Source organism: Petromyzon marinus, chromosome 32 (assembly GCF_048934315.1).
Source record: "Petromyzon marinus isolate PM22_M1 ecotype Great Lakes invasive population chromosome 32, UKy_Petmar_22M1.pri1.0, whole genome shotgun sequence".
Lineage (NCBI taxonomy): Eukaryota > Metazoa > Chordata > Hyperoartia > Petromyzontiformes > Petromyzontidae > Petromyzon > Petromyzon marinus.
This window is the reverse complement of record NC_133698.1, coordinates 8,593,474-8,615,066: the sequence shown is the minus strand read 5'-3', so window position 1 is coordinate 8,615,066 and position 21,593 is coordinate 8,593,474. Positions and strand designations below refer to the sequence as shown.

At 42.8% G+C, this 21,593-nt stretch overlaps 1 protein-coding gene across 3 annotated transcripts in view; it reads left to right on the top strand.

Moving 5' to 3' along the window:
* Positions 1 to 21,593, top strand: part of DRD2 (dopamine receptor D2) — a 68,017-nt gene that overhangs the window by 32,627 nt on the left and 13,797 nt on the right. For all 3 annotated transcript variants that reach the window (XM_076071265.1, XM_032964547.2, XM_032964548.2), the window contains exons 3-5: positions 5,017 to 5,126; positions 7,463 to 7,599; positions 13,051 to 13,259. In XM_076071265.1, coding sequence (XP_075927380.1) covers positions 5,017 to 5,126; positions 7,463 to 7,599; positions 13,051 to 13,259 — 456 coding nt within the window. The remainder of the gene's footprint in view (positions 1 to 5,016; positions 5,127 to 7,462; positions 7,600 to 13,050; positions 13,260 to 21,593) is intronic.

Below are 21,593 nucleotides of genomic sequence, written 5' to 3'. Positions count from 1 at the left end.
GTTAGCGAGCAGCACCTATTAAGGTCAGCACGGTACACGAGGGATTGGGTGGTCAACACCAAGCTCGGCCGCCTTTGTATCCCCAGTGCTGATGTTTACACATCGCACGAGATACTCAATTGAGGCTGAGTCGACCTAGGGGAGGCCCAGGACCGGTTCAGATAATCGTCACTGGTGTTGGCCGTGAGCGGGAATCGAACATGTGTCGCCGGGTTTGTAGCGCAGCGGGCTAAGCGCTACACCCACGCTCCCCACAATGAACACGTGGCCTGTCAGGGTTTTTTTAATTCTCCCCAAAAGTTGTTTCAATTCATGGTACAGTAATTGAGCTGACTGTACACTTTGTGGTATTTTTTTAATGAAAGCATATAATGTAGCAGGATTTGATGTATTCCCAAGTGTATATACAGTGAGGGAAAAAAAGTATTTGATCCCCTGCTGATTTTGTACGTTTGCCCACTGACAAAGAAATGATCAGTCTATACTTTTAATGGTAGGTTTATTTGAACAGTGAGAGACAGAATAACAACAAAAAAATCCAGAAAAACGCATGTGAAAAATGTTATAAATTGATTTGCATTTTAATGAGGGAAGTAAGTATTTGACCCCTCTGCAAAACATGACTTAGTACTTGGTGGCAAAACCCTTGTTGGCAATCACAGAGGTCAGACGTTTCTTGTAGTTGGCCACCAGGTTTGCACACATCTCAGGAGGGATTTTGTCCCATTCCTCTTTGCAGATCTTCTCCAAGTCATTAAGGTTTCGAGGCTGACGTTTGGCAACTCAAATCTTCAGCTCCCTCCACAGATTTTCTATGGGATTAAGGTCTGGGACTGGCTAGGCCGCTCCAGGACCTTAATGTGCTTCTTCTTGAGCCACTCCTTTGTTGTCTTGGCCGTGTGTTTTGGGTCATTGTCTTGCTGGAATACCCATCCACGACCCATTTTCAATGCCCTGGCTGAGGGAAGGTTCTCACCCAAAATTTGACGTTACATGGCCCCGCCCATCGTCCCTTTGATGCGGTGAAGTTGTCCTGTCCCCTTAGCAGAAAAATACCCCCAAAGCATAATGTTTCCACCTCCATGTTTGACGGTGGGGATGGTGTTCTTGAGGTCATAGGCAGCATTCCTCCTCCTCCAAACACGGCGAGTTGAGTTGATGCCAAAGAGCTCCATTTTGGTCTCATCTGACCACAACACTTTCACCCAGTTGTCCTCTGAATCATTCAGATGTTCATTGGCAAACTTCAGACGGGCATGTATATGTGCTTTCTTGAGCAGGGGGACCTTCCGGGCGCTGCAGGATTTCAGTCCTTCACGGCGTAGTATGTTACCAATTGTTTTCTTGGTGACTATGGTCCCAGCTGCCTTGAGATTATTGACAAGATCCTCCCGTGTAGTTCTGGGCCGATTCCTCACCGTTCTCATGATCATTGCAACTCCACGAGGTGAGATCTTGCATGGAGCCCCAGGCCAAGGGAGATTGACAGTTCTTTTGTGTTTCTTCCATTTGCGAATAATCGCACCAATTGTTGTCACCTTCTCACCAAGCTGCTTAACAATGGTCTTGTAGTCCATTCCAGCCTTGTGTAGGTCTACAATCTTGTCCCTGACATCCTTGGAGAGCTCTTTGGTCTTGGCCATGGTGGAGAGTTTGGAATCTGATTGATTGATTGCTTTTGTAGACAGGTGTCTTTTATACAGGTAACAAGCTGAGATTAGGAGCACTCCCTTTAAGAGTTTGCTCCTAATCTCAGCTCATAACCTGTATAAAAGACACCTGGGAGCCAGAAATCTTTCTGATTGAGAGGGGGTCAAATACTTATTTCCCTCATTAAAATGCAAATCAATTTATAACATTTTTGACATGAGTTTTTACGGATTTTTTGTTGTTATTCTGTCTCTCACTGTTCAAATAAACCTACCATTCAAATTATAGACTGATCATTTCTTTGTCAGTGGGCAAACGTACAAAAATCAGCAGGGGATCAAGTACTTTTTTCCCTCACTGTATTCCTGTGGTAATAAGTACGATCAAAATTTGTTGAATGTTAATAATATAATATAACGCAAATGCAAAAAATACTTCTGAACATATTAGGAAGCACACGTGTACATTTTATGCGACACAGCTGCCAATAAAATGAGGGCCAAGCTTCACTAGAAAAGAAAATCCATGGAATATTGCAGTGGATTTCCCCAGCCACTGAATCCATTCACCTTGCCCGTTGTAAGATGTTTTGCTTAAGAAGTTAAACATGTAGTAGCAATTAACTCCCCTAAACAAGCTGGAACAGGCCACTGAGGCAAGTAGTTAATTAATGTTCACATGTGTTTGCCGTGCAGGGTTGTTAAGCCAAACGTCCTCAGCATTAAGAGGGCATAATGAATGCATGAAACATGAATATGCATATATATACAGGTTGTAGAATATGTACACTGGTAAGTGCAGACTGCAGTGCAACTGCAATAACTGGCCAACATCAAACACAGGCAATATATTGATCAATATTAAGTTGTGAAAAAAAACCCTACAATGAAAGACAAAAAAATGTGCAGGTAAATACAATTTTTCGATTTTTTTTGTATCATTGTGATGATTGTAATGTTTTTTTACATGCAGTTTCCAAACCAATTAATGTAAGTAGTTATAGAATTTTGTTAAAATTTGAAATGAAGGAGATTACTGAAATTGTTCTGGGGGGGGGGGGGTATAAACACCGCATTCACTGCAGATAGAGCAATCTTAGTTATTTTTTTACAATACCGCCTATCGAACAGGACACGCATTGCTCTGCGGGACATTTGTTGCCACTGATTGAGTCTTCCAGGTCAGCGGAGAATGTTTTTTTTGTTTTTACACCACAGTTGTTGAGCACAGGCCCTTAGGGCCAAGATGCCTAGCGGCCAAGGAACAGACAGCACAAATAAAGTTGCCCTGTAAATGTTGACAGCAAAGAGTTAATACATTTCTTGGATTGAGCGAGGTTACAAGAAGTTGGGAAAAGAGACGATGGGAGGGAAATTCAAAGTGGCGCAGTGTGAGTGAAAAAGTCGAGAGAAAAGAGTGTTGTGTGACCTGCAGCGTGATGATTGAACACAGTATGAAGGAGATGGAACAGTGACACTGGTAGATCCAGTCCACGGATGGGAGGAGGAATCAATGAGTGAGTTGCACTGGAGCAGCCACCAAAGTAGCAGCGATACAAAAGTAATAAACAGGCGACTGGCCGGCTTTGAGCGAGTGACTAAATCTAATTATCGATTGCTTCATCTTCAATAAAGCTAATTTACATTTAATTGTTGGGTTGTTTAGCCTTGTACCATTTTCAGCAAGGAAAATGCAGTCAATAACCAATTTCAAGTACATCTGTAAATTTGGTGAAGGCTGCAATATCAGTAACTTATTATTAAGAACAATGAACACATCAATCTTCTTTGAGATGTTCTCAGACTATGGCCATGTGGCTGACATTAAACCAAAACCACACAAAACCTAGCAATGAAGAGACAGAGTATTGTCTCTAGTGTTCACACGTTCTTCACGAACTTGTAATCCGCAATTTCGGTTGTTTGATAATTGCGTCTGGAACTCTACACAACTGCATCGAGAGAAAGTGATGAGATCATATTTAGGTATTTAACAGCGTATTTATGTATTTAATGTAATTCATTATTTACTACTATAATGAGCCAATAATGTCTGTGTCCCGCGCGTGACGTCGCTCCACGTCAGCCAGCCACCCTCATTAATAATCATGAGCGGGTGACGTCCTCCACATGTAGCACCCCCCCCAACATTAATAATCATGAGAAGGTGACGTCACTCCACATCGAACAGCCCCCCTCATTAATAATCATGAAGAGATGACGTCTTACAAATGGACACCCCCCTCATTAATAATAATTAGCGGCTGACGTCACTCCACATGGGGGGGGGGGGGGGCGAAGCGCCTCCTCCCCCCTCCTCGGCGTCAACTCACAACCCTCACTACAAAGGCAGAACCCTCACGTCATCACGTGATCTCCGTGACGCTGTTGAGACATCGAAGTAAAAAGGACGTCGTGATGAACAAGGGATTCAAATGAAATAAGTCTGTGTCACCGCGGCCTTACAAAGTGCACACGAATTGATGCAATGAATATGACGTCGCGGTCTGCTTTTCGCTTGCAAGTTTCAGATTTACTGAAACACACCCGTCCTTGGACGGGCAAAATGCTAGTATATTATATATTTTCGTAGGCCAACATCATTATCCGCAAAATTTGCTATTCATGAGCATCTCCGCAACGTATTCCTCGCGAATAATGAGGGAATACTGTATAAACATCCCATTCACATTATCGCTGACAATCCAGTGCTACTCCTACCCTGTTTACTGCTCACACACATACGCATCTACCACACAAGGCAGTCATTTATTTATACTCTTTGGTTTTTTCAGTAAAGTCACGTAGGTAAAATATTGTCTGAAAAAATAGATATAAATGGGCAACAAGCCTCTCATTGTAATCCTGTGGTCCATTTTACAAATAATCTTGAACTTAGCAATGCATGGCATTACAATGTCTTTCGAAGCAGAGCATATTTTACACCGCAAAATAAAATATCCTTTCGATGACTCTCCACTTTTATAACAAATGCATGACATTGATTCAATGTGATCAATTTACAGAAAAACAAATCTGTACTCGTTGCAAATGTGAATTTTCACACACTGTGGCGTAGACAATTGCCTCTTCACCACGTGGTGCGGTGGAAAAGATGAAAGGGAGCATTATGCGCTACAGGGGAGACGGGGGTGGGGTGGAGGGGGGGAGAACCGATCATGCATTTTTGTTTTGCAGTGCCACTTTTGGTCGGCACAGCTGCCGAGTGACTCACAGTCAACACCCACTGCTGCTAAGGGCGTGCTGCTGCTGCTGCTGCCGTTGTGGTGTCTTGCAAGTGGCCGCGTTAACCTGTCCCCCGCCTCTACCCGGGGGTCCACCGCTCGCGTCGTGTGTCTGTCTGCAGGTGGTGGGCGAGTGGAGGTTCAGCAGGGTGCACTGTGACATCTTCGTCACGCTCGACGTCATGATGTGCACGGCCAGCATTCTCAACCTCTGCGCGATTAGCATCGATAGGTACCGCCTGCCATAAAAAAAAAACGAGCACGCTGTTTTTTTTTCCTCCCCCCACCCACCCGCCGTCGCCTTCCGTATGTCTACACGAAGTTGTCTGTGCAGAATTTATTCTGCCAGACAAAAAAGGGGAAACACCCTATTAGCAGAATTTATTCGTTTGAAATAACGTGATTTTATGAACTTTGTTTGCTTGCATTTTATCTCATGCAGTGGCGAATATTTTCACCACGTGAAAAAAAAAATGCGGTCATGTCCCGCAACTTTTCATTTGAGGAACCTCCGGCACATCGGGCCACGATTTATCCATGACATGGCCACCACGGGTGGCGTGTAGCTCTCGGTATCGACAAGGTTCGATTATTGCAACTCACGACTCGATGGGATGCCTGCCAAAAAAATAAATTCACCAAGCTACAGCGTGTACACAATTATCTGGCCACGTGTCGTGACGAGCGCTGCAATATCCGACCACATCCGTCCGGTACTCACTGAGCTGCATTGGCTTCCGAATACTGAACGAATACATCATAAGGTTCGCGCTCATTACACACAAAGTGCTTGCCACGATTAAACCACAATACCTTGCTGATCTCGTCAAGGAGCATAAACGATCACGTGAACTCCGGTCATCCTCGCGAGTGGCTTTCGGCTAACCATTTAACAAAGACGATGACTACATATGTAGTAGCGCTTTTTCAGACGCGCTTCTGCGGACTTATGGAACGCGTCTTCCTTCCGATATTAGGAAGCCACTAGAGCCATGCACTTTTACTGGTAGGAACGAAGTTGTAAACTGAGTGTACCAGCCTGCAATAGATTAATGTGTCCGTCCGTCCGTCCCCTTTCAATACTTTAACGAAGTGAAAAATTCCAATGTTCCTACCAGCCCACCCTGCAGGGACCTGTTAATATCTAAATTGCAACCCCATTTTCTTTAGAACTGCATTTTGTGTTTAATTTGTCCTTCCCCACACCTCCGATTAGCACGGTTGGCTGTACTCCTGCGTTGTCTGGCCACATGGTCAATCTTCCACAAAAGTCAACTTGTACTATTATTGCCGTATCCTCCGGATTATAAGTCGCATGTTTCTTTGTCCCTGTATTTTGTACGTATGTATGCTGAACCTCTTTCGCACAATACGTAGCCAACCCATGCTCAAAGTAAAAAAAAATCGCCGGAGAATATATTGCAATTCTGGAAGATGCGTTTTAATGTAATTGTTCACAATCGACTTCCTGACGACGATTCTCCACGGCAATACATTGTTATCCAGTAGGGCAGAAAACATCAGCAGCTGTTCAGAACTATTACCGAGGAAAGAGACATCTTGATGTCTCAGCTGATTAGCCCTTCCTCAGGAAATAAAGAGACGTATACATACTGTAGAGAGTCATAAATAGTATTTCGTGTTAAGCAGGTGAGGTCAAGTGCTGTGTGATGTCGGATGATGGCCCACTGGGGTGCGGTGAGTCTTGTTTTAATATATATTGTATCCATGCCAATAATAAGCATTCCGATTGCACGAATTAAGTGTAATGGGATTTCTCATTGCGTGCACATGCCGTTAAGCGGGTTCCCACGGCTTGGCATGCCAGGAGAAGGTGGTAGTGTACAGCAAAGGTGCCCACGAATATCGCGTGTCCCTTCCAGAGTGTTGCCCGCCTCGCATCCTGGGTTTACTCCCGGTGCTCCGGTTTCCTCCCAAACGCATACACATTTATTGAAAAAAACCCATCTTGATATATATAGGACTGCAGAGCTTGCGCAGTTGTTGATGTCGGTTCACGCCCTCGCTGGCTTCCAGCTTTGTTCGCGGCCCTTCAGCGATTGTGAGATGCAATTTGTATGAACCATTATGCGACATAAAACTAAACCAGTTTTTTTCATTACATAGCAAAGTGTCACAATTTACATGCTTTGTCTGAAATATTAGGCCTGTACAGGAAGTGTATCCTGAAACAAAAAGTTATTTTGCAAGAAGCTATGTGTTTGCACTTATTTCCAGCAGTGCGTTCCACAGTACGTTCGTCTCCTCTCCAACCATCACTTACCTCGTCCTCGTTTTTTGGTGCAATACTCCTGTTTACATTTTCGCACATTATTCTTACCTCTACCTCCGTTGCTTTCCCGTTTCGCGATGTTGCCTGTTCCTCCTGAACGGATCACTTCAGGTGTGATTGCTGTTCCCATTCTGTGCTTGCGCGGTACGGCTCTCACCTCGCAAAGCGAGCTGGGTTAACTGGCTGAACGGGGATTTTTTTCGCGGAACAAATAAAACATTGACATCGCTGCTCGTTGTCCCACGTTTGCCCATGTCCCGCGACGCGCGTTACAGATACACAGCCGTCGCGATGCCCGTGCTCTACAACACCCGCTACCGGTCTCGACGGAGAGTGGGTGTGATGATCTCTGTGGTTTGGGTCCTGTCCTTTGCTGTGTCGTGCCCCCTTCTCTTTGGCTTGAACAACACTGGTAAGAGAAGCCTTTTGCACGTGGCACTTTTATTTTGTGTGCGCGCGTGTGTGTGTTTTATCTAATATATTGTAGAGTAATTTGGGTAGCATTTGATTGAAGTCTGTTGTTCTGGCTTGTAAGGTAAATAATAAAGCAGATCTGTACGCACGACTGTTTTATCCATCGCATTAACCGGGTTTCTACAAAAAGGAGCTTCAATACTGCATAATAATTATTATTATGCATGCTCTTTCCTGTGAGCCACTCAATCTATACAATTCTAATTCAGACAGGTATGGAATATAAAACAGTACCCTGTTTCTTATTATACCAAAACACATCAATGAATGTGCTCGTTTAAAATGAGAACCATTTAAACAAAAAAAATCCTATAATATAAAAAAAAACTATTTTTGAGACATGTTTTAAATTACAGAGGAAATAATTGCAAGTCCGATTCCTCACCAAATATATATTTTCATGCCTAAGTCTTAGATGTCAGCATTTTTGCAAAAAAGGTATTTAATAAAAAAAAAGTCACTGGGCGATAACACAGCAGAGAAATAAACTGTGTTGTTTAAAAAAAAATTCTTAAATGGTTTCAACATTATGATCTCCTGACTGTCACGTGCATTACACCGCAAGTGAAGTCTGTACAGGTCGCAGTGTGTCGGAGAGATAAGGTAAAAACATAACTTTCGTGCACTGAGGCTCAGAGGCATTTCAAGTTGGCTCATTTAGCTGCATGGATGCGTTTCTTTTTATATTTATGGGTCTCACCATTAAGTGTCCTGCCGAAAGATTAAAACATTCATTTTAACAGCAGCAATTGCATTTCAAGAGATAGACTTATATGTGCAGCCTTCATAATGCTGCGATTTGTGTGACATGAAGCTACATGACCCTTAGCAGAAGTCATGCTTTGTACCCAATAAAACCAATCTGCAATCTCACTTATAACATATTTTAATGGTAATTATTTATGTCAAGCCAAGAACAGCCTTATACTTTATGGGTGTGGTTACAAAAATGTGTTTAAATTGGTTTAGCGCATATACAATTTTAAAATATACAATATGAAGAACTCTGCTGGCTGTAATGAGCACATCTGATGCACATAGTTCACAAACCATTTCAGAAAATAGACACATTACATTACCCGGCTTCTTGGCTGGAGTGGATATTATATATCTAAAATCTCTAGAGATCCAAATTTAGCTCACCGTGAAAAACAGAATATAATTTCCAATGATGATAAACATGCATTAGACACTTTGATTATTTTATATTGTAAGTGTGCAGAGCTTAAATAGAGTGGGTTTTTTTTGCGCCCATGCTAAGCCTTATTGCAAAGACGTTATCCCATCTCTCATGGCGGTCATGGCAGTCAAGACAGACGAGACAATATGTGACAGTTGGGAGCGATTCGACCTTTGACACTTCATCGGGTTCACCATATAAATGCTGATGTTTTCACATACTCACCCACACAATGTGATACAGAGGCATTAGCCCCCATCTCCGTGACTTAGTCAGTTCTTCAATCTCCATTCTTTAAAAAAAAATAGAAATTGCCACCAAGACCTCAAAAAGGGAAAGGGTCAAGTGCCATTCCAATTATGCATCTCCCCCATTCATGAATAAATACATTTTTCAGTAGCTTGTTTGATAAAAAAATAATAATCCAGATGTTCCTTATCTTCTTCATAAGCCTGGAGCCTGAAAGAGGGTTGACTGGATATAATGTAGTCTCGCTACCATGTATGAAATGTATATAATATTCCATAAGGGATGATGATCGATAGCGCACTTTGATTATCAAAGTCAACACGTCTTATTTTTCCCACTGTACCGCTATTCGGTGTGTGGCCGACAGAAAATTACAAATTTTTTTTTTAAGGAATTCACTCGAGCTTTGCTGGTTACATTTGGTTGAATATTGGTCATTGCGATTTTGATATAGATCACAGTTTTAGTGGCCACTATAAGTACACCACTAAGGATGGCTGATTCCCCTTGAACATTAAATCTTGTAGGTTGTTCTTCTCGCATTAAGAGAACAATCAGAATAATCTTTTTGTCGATTGCCTTGCATACCACAAGGTTCTCAGCCACTTCGCAAAAAGTTAAGATAAAACATTAACAATGTCAAAATGTTGTAAAAACATCAGCGAGCATGGGACAAAACAATTAACTCCTAAAAAATATATATACATAAAGAGAAGGAAAAATGTTTAATACAGTAAAATCAAAAGATTCTAGAATTAAATCACAAGGCCAAGTTATATAAATAGGTCTCATACCTTGATTTAAAATAATTAGTCACTGTGGGTAAAATCTCCGAGGCAATCGGGCAAAAAGCTCCACAGTTGTGGAACTCCAACACAAACAGTCTTGGCTGTCTGGACAGAAATGTAATACTGGTTACAAATGTTGCATAAAAATGATAATAATAATAAACACCAAACTATCAATTAATATCTGTTATGCATCATTTGCCCGTTTGTGTGTGGCATACAATTTCGGAATTCTTTTCAGTGCAATAAATTGCTAGAATTAACATCGTTCGTATATATATATAAGTTTTTTTCCCCTCAGGTTTTTGCGCTATAAATCCACTTAAAACTGTTGTCGATTGGAATAAATAACTATGCTCATGAAAAATGCGTCGAACGATGAGTGAGAGATTTTATTCTTAACGTTTACGTAGATAATATGAAAATCATTATTTTACATTGTTACATTTGGCGAATGACATCAACTGTACAAATGACGGTGGAAACAAACTTTAAAAATGCAAAGGAGAGGGGAAAAATGAGACAAAAATAGTAAATTATAGATTTAAATCAACACCCTGCATTGCAACAGTTACTGCTGTTTATTTCCTTTGCATATTGCCAAAGCCAAAAAAACTAACTCCATAGGCCTTTAGCAATCCTCTGCTGGATGAAGGCCTCCCCATGCGATGTGGGCCATGAGGATGTTTGGCCATACTTCCCCACACTGGTTAGTGTGGTTTGGCGGGGGGGGGGGGGGGAGCGGAGTAAGCGCAGAACCGGTTTGGAAACCCCTCGCCTCTGATAGCAGTGGCCAGGAATCAAACTCGTGGCCGGCTTTCATCGCACAGTGTCATAACCACGGTGCCATCTCTGCACCACATTGCCAACGCATTTTACGTAGATACGTTTTTGTTTTATTACAAAGTACAACGAGATGTTTTGGGGGCAACAGTATCCAGTTAGACCATTGGAACCTCCTTTGCCAGTAGCAAAATATGAGAATTGTTTTTTTTACCCTTTTATCTGGCAACAAAACTGACACCTTTTTTACAAGGAGTCGTGTTTGCATTGACCACAATACCTGCGGTCGGAATGCAAATAAACAACACAACTCTGATAATGTATGCACTGTACTTGACATTGATTGGTCCACACCTGAGACAGCTTTTTCTTAGAGCCTAGTCTCACATGGTGTTGGACCAGATAACGCCAAAAGGTCCAACACCATGTGAGACTAGGCTCTAAGAAAAGCTGTCTCAGGTGTGGACCAATCAATTTCAAAGGCAGTGCATACATGATCAGAGTTGTGTTGTTTTTGTTTGCATTCTGACCGCAGGTATTGTGGTCAATGCAAACATGACTCCTTGTGAAAAAAAGGTGTCAGTTTTGTTGTCAGATAAAAGGGTAAAAAAACAATTATCAGAATCCAGTTATTTAATTCATTGCAGAGCACGGTGAGTGAAACAGGACTACACCTATTTCACCGTTTTGCCTACGTAGATTGGGCCTGGTCTACCAATGAGGAGGGCAAAATGCGTACTGTGTCTGGCTGAAGTGGCCACGGCTAAAGAAGTTGATTACAATTGTTCTCGTCCTCGTTGCGATACTGGGGCCTGTTTCGTTTAACGGTGTGACAGCGGACACCACCGTTGCAAAGGAGTCCGCAGGACGAGAGTACACCCTAAAGAGCGATTGAACCCAAAAGGTAGACAATTCGAAAGAGACACGCTACCTGTTTATTTTCACATATTGCAAATTGGGTGGTTTTTTTTCTTTCGATTTAAAGCTTTCGCGACTGCGGGGATTCATATTCTTGGTTCTTTCGGTAAAGTCACGTAGAAGGAAAATAAAGGACGCTGTCTTTCCGACAGCTCTGTTCTTCACCTGAGGACGGCTGCTTGCGTTGTGGCCGAAACGTCGTGAGAATTTTATTTTATTATGTTGTATTTTTTATTATTTTATTATTTCCCTTCTACATGACTTTACCGAAAGGACCAAGAATATGGGTGTTTTTTTGTCTGAAACAAATTGAGTAAACACATTTCGTGAGCAAACTTGTCGGTTTCAAGTCCTACAGCGCACACATAGTCCTGTGCTTTAAACGTATAAAACACAATTACTATGATGCCCAACTCTAGACAGGTAAAAACGTGGAGGAATTATTGGTAAGGCTTTGGACACTCAAGCCAAGCGTGTAGTTCTGAGTTTGCCTGATGTTGATTACATTTCTTTGACAAGTTTTATACCTTTTTTGATGTAGGGTTGGCTCAAAATCACTCGAGGGAGCACTAGGGAAATCTTAAAATGAACCATTCAAAAGAATAATGATGTTTTAAAGCATTCCAATAAAAACATGTACAATCTTTCCCCACCGGCACAGAATCTGTCAAAATCTCCATGGCGGTTTTTTTCCTTCTGTCATTTTTACTGCAGTTCTTCTATTTTTTATCTCTTTCTCGTGATTTATCTTCTAGTTTTACTTTTTTTTTACCTTTGCAGCGTTTCAGATCATTCTGCTCAACCGTCATGAAGAAGAAGAAGACATGATAATTCCCATTTTTACATCCTAATTCGAAATTTGCATTCTACAAATGCACAACTTCTTCAGTTCTCAGTGCAGTGAAGACTGCCTATGGAGTGGCGTGGTCTGTTTCTAAATTGTCATGATTGGGTATTGGTCCAAGCCTATGATTTGAAGGTCAGCACTTTGTTCCCTCAAATATCCCCCCCCCCCCTGCTCCCCCTTTCTTCGTGCATAAACTCTGCATCTCATTTGACCTCATTATGCGATGCAAGACAGCCTGCTTTCACATCCCAAAAATGATGTAGTTACGAGTGAGTTAGAAAAGCCTTTGCGTCGTACCTAAGACTAATAATGCGTGTACATGGGCCGGACGAACCGAATGATCAGTGGTGATTGACGCTCGTCTGGTCATTCCTCATGGATGTCAGCGCTGGAAGAGAGAGAGAGAGAGAGTGAGAGACGGGTGGCGGGGGGTGATGGGCGAGCAGCGGTTTAACACTCGGCGCAACGCAATGTCCGTCACGCGAGCACGTGGCACGGCCGGTCGCTTTATGGGAATTCCGCAAGTGGCGCTCGTACGTGCCGCCCATGTCCCCGATCTTTGTTATGTTGCTGGGTCTCGTCGCGGGGGAACTCAGCCCTCTCGCCACCCCCCTCCCTCCCCAGCCACGCGCGATGACGACGCCTGCGTGATTGCCAACCCCGCCTTCGTGCTCTACTCGTCCATCGTGTCCTTCTACGTGCCCTTCATCGTCACGCTGCTCGTCTACGTGCAGATCTACGTGGTCCTGCGCAAGCGGCGCAAAAGGGTCAACGCCAAGCGCGGCGGCTGCATCAAGCCCGCCGGCGAGCACCACGTGCGCCGCCAGGGCCAGGTGAGGCCCCTTCGGCCCGGCGGAACGGTCTCCCGGCGGCACGCGATCTTAAAAACTCAAAGATATATTTTTTTTATTTATTTAAGTATGGCCCACTGATGGACCCCGCCCTCTCGGCATCCGTGCACACTGCATTCCCGTGACATTTAGAAGCTTCGGCCAAAGCCACGCCTGGATCAAATCCTGGAATGGTTTTGATCCTGACGTAACATGCTGTGGCCTCTCCATCTGTATGCCCCTTCAAATCAAGATTGTTCGTACATTTAGTATTTGCGCTATTCTTATCGCATAGGGTTATTAAACTAAAACACAAGTAAAACGTGTGTCGTACACCCTCCACCACCCAACGCAATCAATTAATAAACATATCACGTGAACGAAATAATATTTATGATGAGACATCAATTATTACTGCCGTTCTGTTATGACAAATAGTCTTGTACATGCACTTTAAATTGTTCGACCTTTGTATATTCGAACCTCAATATCCACATTCACAAGTTGTGCAGTAAGAAGATGGTAAAATGAGACGAATATAGCCCCTCAAATACACTTATAATAATTTACAGCCCTTTCTTCAATGTAATGTTGAATGAAGGCTTCCCCAAGCCGTGCTAGATATGGAGATTGTTCGATGATACTTCTATATGATGATGTTAGCTGTGGCCAAGAATCAAACTCAGGTAGCAGGATTCATCACGGGTGTGATAGCCACTAAATAATCACTCCACCTGCAAACACAAATCTGATGTCTTGATAACATGTGTTGATAAATAACGTTAATAAATGTTATAAATAAACTCAGATTTCAACCTCGGTAAATATTCTATAATACATCACTCAGGCATTTCTCAATTTTAAGGGCTGCTTATGAAATGTACGTGACACTCTTCATCAAAATAGTTTTTTTGGGAATAACGAAGAACAAAATGCCATTGGAATTCAGTGTTCTAGCCATGGCCATTAGTTATTACACGTGTTCTGGTGATGTGTGGAATGCTTTATAAATGGCAATAAGATATATAATGTTTGAGTCACTGATGAGGTCCCTGTGCAGAGCGATTTGATAATCCATCCACAGATAATGTTATCCAAAAAAATATCCACCATGTCAGACAAATTCAGGTTATGATTTAATTCAAGTTCCAATGATGCCTTCCTCTGTCTTATACCCATGTTTTGTGACATACCTTTGCTGCTAAAAGCTGATTAGTTAAAGTGAAATGATTCAACCCTCCTCCACCCCACAGTGATCATTTTGTGCATTCCCATTTTTACTATCTCATTTGTATTCTCATTTATTCCGTCTCGTCCATACGGGTTTGTTTGCTCCATTTACCCTCATTTACCCTTAGCATATCATTTTTTTTTTAAAGTACGCTTTTGCACGAATCAAAAAACACAAAGATACCATGGAATCGAATAGACGAATCGATGCCCCGCTACACCCCCCCCCCCCCCCCCCAGTTGGCTTTAGAGGCCAGTTGGAGCTACCGCTCGGAACAATCAGAAGAAAAAAAAAATATACACATGAGAACGAGGTTCGGAAAGCCGTGACTGTTATGCAGCCGTAATTGGTGAATGTCGACAGGCGGCGGGCGGGTATGAGATTGGCCGAGACGGCGTTTCGGCGACCGGTTTGGGCAATGAGGATGATGCACCACTGGTTGTCTTGTCGTCAAGGGTTGACATTTCCAGTGAGCCACAGGACCAGAGTCATGTGCCATATTTGTACTGTATGTTATTTTTATCATTTTTTTCCCCTCTTCCCCAGCAACGCTACAGCTATTTCGTTGGTCTGCTCTTACATTTTTTTTAATTAAAAATTCCTCATGCTGTCTTTCCGACAGCTCTGTTTCTTCACCTGAGGACGGCTGCTTGCGTTGTGGCCGAAACGTCGTGAGAATTTGATATTATGATGTTTTGTTTTTATTATTTTATTATTTCCCTTCTACGTGACTTTACCGAAAGAACCAAGAATATGAATCCTCACGCTCTGTGTTATGAATGACTGGAACATGCGTCAATATATTTTGTTACATGTTTCTTTACCCTAGACGGAAGTTTTTGTTTGTTTATTTCACGTATTTGTTTAGATCCAATCTGCAAATTGTGTGGAAGGGGGAAACAATCACTTTGAATGTTTTTAAATAGGAAGCGCAGCGCAACCGCATCATACTGTAGGGTAAACTGGTGAGGCAAAATAGCCCCATGAGTATAGGTCAGCCGCTGCAAACCTTTGGCATATACGACAAATTGATGTTGAATGCCACGGCAGGCACAGCGAGCAGTGTGCTGGTACCTGCTTTGCTACGAAACACAGATGCCCTCTTCCCCAAACAGCTCAACCTAGCCCCTAACCAAGAGGCACAATATGCTTACAACGAATTAGATGACCCAGCATTAAAATATTTCTATTGCCTGTCCTTTGACTCATTCTATTTTTGTATTAATTTGGTTGCGTATGAGATGTTAGGTAAACGGAGAAAACAAATTTATATCGCATATGTTAGATAAACATCTCATAAGAGGTTACATATTTCACGTACAAACTCCGATGATTTAACACGCAGGCTCTCACGGCCAATGTTATTCACGATAAAGTTTTGTTCAGTTAGATCGTGTAAACATTTTAATGTGTCGCCCACCCACCTCCACCCGACACAGCTGGTTGGTAAGGGTTTGCCAGGACATGAGCAAAACATGCCAATGATTGGCTCTGCGTCAGGCGGATGCAAGACGCATTGACATTTTTACGCGATCTAACCCGAAAAACATTATATCGCGAAATCTCTCATGAATTGCCTAGTGGTTATTCAGAAAAGCCTCAATGAGTGTTAGGGATGATTTTTTTTCTGGAGAGTACCGCATCCCGATGCTCTTGGCTGTGGCAGGAAACCAGAGAAAGCCCACACACATGCCAAAGGGTTAGTACTCAAAGGTATCCACGGATTAATTTAAGAATCCAGAATCAGAATATGTATTCATATCCACTTGCTGCACTGCCATTTCCAAGCCACCTTGCAGCGCAGTGGGTTTGAAAGTTTCACAAATCTGTGTGGATCCATAATACCGAGAAATAAGAAACAAAATGTGCCTATACTCTTTGGTTCTTTCGGCAAAGTCACGTAGGTATAAAATAAAATAAAAATGTGCCTCTATGTCACTGTGATCGAGAACAAAAAAAATAAAGAATAAGAGATCAAGATGGCATCATGGCCAATGTTGTTTATTTTACCACACCTCGCTGGCACTTCCTTCATTCAGACATAATTTGCCTAATCATACCCGCAACTTTACCTGCCATGTTCTCTTCCAGAGCCCGACATTATGTACCCTATCTTGCCATGAAATTACAAGCGACCATCTCAGACACGCTGCGCTCAAATGTCCAAAGCTTCTTTTGGAACTGCTTAGTTAAGAGTCCAGGTCTCTGACCCATAACAGTAATTGAGTTTGCACTCTTGTCTCAAATAACCTTTTCTTTACACTCAGGCGTATATCTGCTCTCTTTACAAGTGACGTCCATAGCACATCAATAACCTTGCCTGTGAAGGCAATACACCTCTTGACCTCCTCACAGCTACCTGTATAAAGGACATTTCTCGCGATCCAACTACAGAAGCCCTGTGGCTGACTACACCACCACCACCACCATTATCTTTCTGTTAGGGAGGCTTATCTGAAGACCCCAGTATGCAGACTCAGTGCCTAAGACCATTAACAGGTTCATGGCTGTTGATAGTCCGAGCCATCAAACCTGCATCATCGGCATACTCCAAGTCCCACACATTCATCCCACCCGTATTGATTCCTGGGGTTTTTCCTGTGTGGTTTTGGTGAATGCACAGTCAAGCACAACATTAAAAAACATGAGAGACAAAATACAACCTTGACGAACACCTTGCCTTCTTTCAGCATCTCAACGGTAACGCCACATGTTTGTTGATGCCTTACCCGATTTGTTCTGCTTCACTGCTGTTTTGACCTCTGACAGGGGGTTACCTCTTTTCTTCATTTCTTCCATAACCTCTCAATTCTGCGCAGAAACTTCCTTCTGCTGCTGCCCGATGTCCCTCCATGGGCCTAACGAGTCAATGGGTTCCTTGTTTAAAAATATGTATCGCCATAGATCTAGCTGTCGAGCACTGTCCGCTCCGTTTTATGCCTCACTGCCATCCCTACCATACCTGGCTCTAACACTGTATTATTTGGACATTTTCTCACAACATAATTGTTTGACCACATGAACGTAACTTTTGCTTGCTGCCCTTCTTACTCGAAGCATCTTCAACCTCCTCCACTTGCTGTGCCAACACTCAAGACGTGCCTTTTAGAGTATTTGGCTGCTGTAAATGTCTACAGGGTAAGCCACTGCGTTGGAGCTATTAAATGTGGCCAGATCGCTTCTGAAAAAAAGGAGCTATATAGCTCAGTGGGTCTTACATGGTTAAAAAAACACAAAAGTAAAAAAATATTTCAATCCTGCGATAGTTTTCTCTCTCTCATGTAATTCCTGTTTTCTTTCAGCGTAGTCTGCATCCTCTCCAGCTCTCTCTTTTGTTCTCACGAAGCAATTGCTGCTTCCCTTCTCGAGCCCTATCCATGGCTTCGTAAATTTAAGCTGTTATCTACTCATCCTTATTCCTTACCTATTACGACCTAGAAATTCTGCTGCTGTTGATGCTCTCTCAACTACAATTGTCAAAGCCTTCCCAAAGAGTCTCGGTTTCTTGTTCTGAGTAACCCATCTTCTGTAAAGTTCACAAGAATTGCAAAAACCCACCTCTGATGTTTATTTGGTCGTTGACTTCGCTATCCTGTTATGAATGGAAATCTTTACTCCTTTATGACGCTGCCCATACTTACAGTGAGGGAAAAAAGTATTTGATCCCCTGCTGATTTTGTACATTTGCCCACTGACAAAGAAATGATCAGTCTATAATTTTAATGGTAAGTTTATTTGAACGGTGAGAGACAGAATAACAACAACAAAAATCCAGATAAACGCATGTCAAAAGTGTTATAAATTGATTTGCATTTTAATGAGGGAAATAAGTATTTGACCCCTCTGCAAAACATGACTTAGTACTTGGTGGCAAAACCCTTGTTGGCAATCACAGAGGTCAGACGTTTCTTGTAGTTGGCCACCAGGTTTGCACACATCTCAGGAGGGATTTTGTCCCACTCCTCTTTGCAGATCTTCTCCAAGTCATTAAGGTTTCGAGGCTGACGTTTGGCAACTCGAACCTTCAGCTCCCTCCACAGATTTTCTATGGGATTAAGGTCTGGAGACTCACTAGGCCACTCCAGGACCTTAATGTGCTTCTTCTTGAGCCACTCCTTTGTTGCTTTGGCCGTGTTTTTTGGGTCATTGTCATGCTGGAATACCCATCCACGACCCATTTTCAATGCCCTGGCTGAGGAAAGGAGGTTCTTACCCAAGATTTGACGGTACATGGCCCCGTCCATCGTCCCTTTGATGCGGTGAAGTTGTCCTGTCCCCTTAGCAGAAAAACACCCCCAAAGCATAATGTTTCCACCTCCATGTTTGACGGTGGGGATCGTGTTCTTGGGGTCATAGGCAGCATTCCTCCTCCTCCAAATACGGCGAGTTGAGTTGATGCCAAAGAGCTCCATTTTGGACTCATCTGACCATAACACTTTCACCCAGTTGTCCTCTGAATCATTCAGATGTTCATTGGCAAACTTCAGACGGGCATGTATATGTGCTTTCTTGAGCAGGGGGACCTTGCGGGCGCTGGAGGATTTTAGTCCTTCACGGCGTAGTGTGTTACCAATTGTTTTCTTGGTGACTATGGTCCCAGCTGCCTTGAGATTATTGACAAGATCCTCCCGTGTAGTTCTGGGCTGATTCCTCACCGTTCTCATGATCATTGCAACTCCACAAGGTGAGATCTTGCATGGAGCCCCAGGCCGAGGGAGATTGACAGTTCTTTTGTGTTTCTTCCATTTGAAAATAATCGCACCAACTGTTGTCACCTTCTCACCAAGCTGCTTGACAATGGTCCTGTAGCCCATTCCAGCCTTGTGTAGGTCTACAATCTTGTCCCTGACATCCTTGGAGAGCTCTTTGGTCTTGGCCATGGTGGAGAGTTTGGAATCTGATTGATTGATTGCTTCTGTGGACAGGTGTCTTTTATACAGGTAACAAGCTGAGATTAGGAGCACTCGCTTTAAGAGTGTGCTCTTAATCTCAGCTCGTTACCTGTATAAAAGACACCTGGGAGCCAGAAATCTTTCTAATTGAGAGGGGGTGAAATATATATTTCACTCATTAAAATGCAAATTAATTTATTAAATTTTTGACATGCGTTTTTCCGGATTTTGTTGTTGTTATTCTGTCTCTCACTGTTCAAATAAACCTACCATTAAAATTATAGACTGATCATTTCTTTGTAAGTGGGCAAACGTACAAAATCAGCAGGGGATCAAATACTTTTTTCACTCACTGTATACCACAGGCTGTGTGTAATCCACAATCTGGGCCCTACCTGAGTAAATCCACCCTGTTTCACTTGTCCTAGAAATTGTGACGTTGTGCCATTTCAGCATACCAGGAAGCATCCCCTCCCTTCCCTGGTTAGTAGAGTGTCCGGACATTCCAAATGTCCCATCTTGGTTCTCGTATTGCCATTCATCTCCGGCCTACCTCTCGGGTCTTCTCATTTCCTTTCTGTCAGGTTTTTTTTTTCGATATAAATTTGTTGTCTCCGTTTATCTAACATCTCATACGCAACCAAATTAATACAAAAATAGAATGAGTCAAAGGACAGGCAATATAAATATTTTAATGCTGGGTCATCTAATTCGTTGTAAGCATATTGTGCTTCTTGGTTAGGGGCTAGGTTGAGCTACGTAGCTCTTTTTCAGAAGCGCCCTGGCCATCAAAAATGATAGCGGAACAACGTGGCTTATCGTGTGGACATTTATATCAGCCAACAATTGTAAACTCACGTTGATTCTAAATGTGGAGGGAAAAGCCGGAGGACCCGGAGAAAAATCCACGTCACCACAGGGAGAGAGGAGACATTCAAACTCCAAATATATCAATGTCAGGGTCAGGATCAAACCCACAACCTCCTGTATATCAGGTGAGGTAGTTAACATCGCGCCACATGGGCCACCCAACCCTGGCTCCACAGCTGAAGAGGCTGGGCCTGCTGCGAGCCAATGTTTACACCTCTCCTCGGCACAACCAGCGATCGCTTTAGCCATTCCATCCGATCACCTTAACCAACACCCACTTGGGCGGCATTTCCACTCACAGCTTCAGCTGATATAATTACCAACGAGATGCCAAGTAGAGAGCTTGTTTTTGTTGTTGATTGTTGGTCATTAGTTGCTGATTTCCACGAAAAACGGCCATGATTATACTCCCCAAACCAGACGAGCTGTGAAATCGCACCCAACACAGAATGTACTGTAGCTTTATTTTGCGCATGTACACCAGAAAGCCATAATAAAGCAAGATTCCCTTTTCAAAGACACACTTTGATGATAAAAAAATAGAACATCTGTTCTCCCAGAAGGTACAACAACCTTGCATTCTGCAGGATCCTATGGATTCTGTAAATGTACTTTTTTATGCCATTTCTACAGGGAAGATATCCTTTCTTGATATGAGCCTCACTCCAGTATTGAGAACTTTAATAGCCCCAACAAGGAGGACTGGCACACACACAATCACGGCAACCAATAGCTTATCCTTGGCTTTGGGAAATCAATCAGTATCTCGAGAAAACATGTTATTCCGATAATTAAAAGTTTTCTCCCCTGAAAGTTTCTTCACCTTGTCAATGTTAAACATTGCTCCTTCAGGGTGAGTCTATACTCTACTGCCACGCGTGTATTTATTACGCATCCTCTTCACATCATCACACCTCATGCATGCAGAAATGTATTCAATTTATTTTAGAAGATATACATTCACTTTAAAACCCTTCGCAGTTTACACGGTTGTTTTGGTCTGGTTTGTAAACTAATGTTACGATGGCAGTCGGCACAAATGATTCTTGGTCAAATCACACAATCCTTCGTGAAACTATTGAAAGGCACGTTTCCTTTGCTTCACGTGGGAACGTGCGTTCCTAAGCAGAGAGCAGACAAACCAAAATTGCATGAGACAGCTGCCCTGCCAAGTAGCGCACACAGTAAGCACGATGTTGCCTCGTCCGGCCGTATAGCTACGTATCACGTGTGAATACAAACCGCATTCGGCACATTTTGGGTACAAATAGGCTCGCTGCATATACGCGAACTTGGACAAAACTAAACCCGTACGAAGGGAGGAACACCTATATTGTGGCAAGC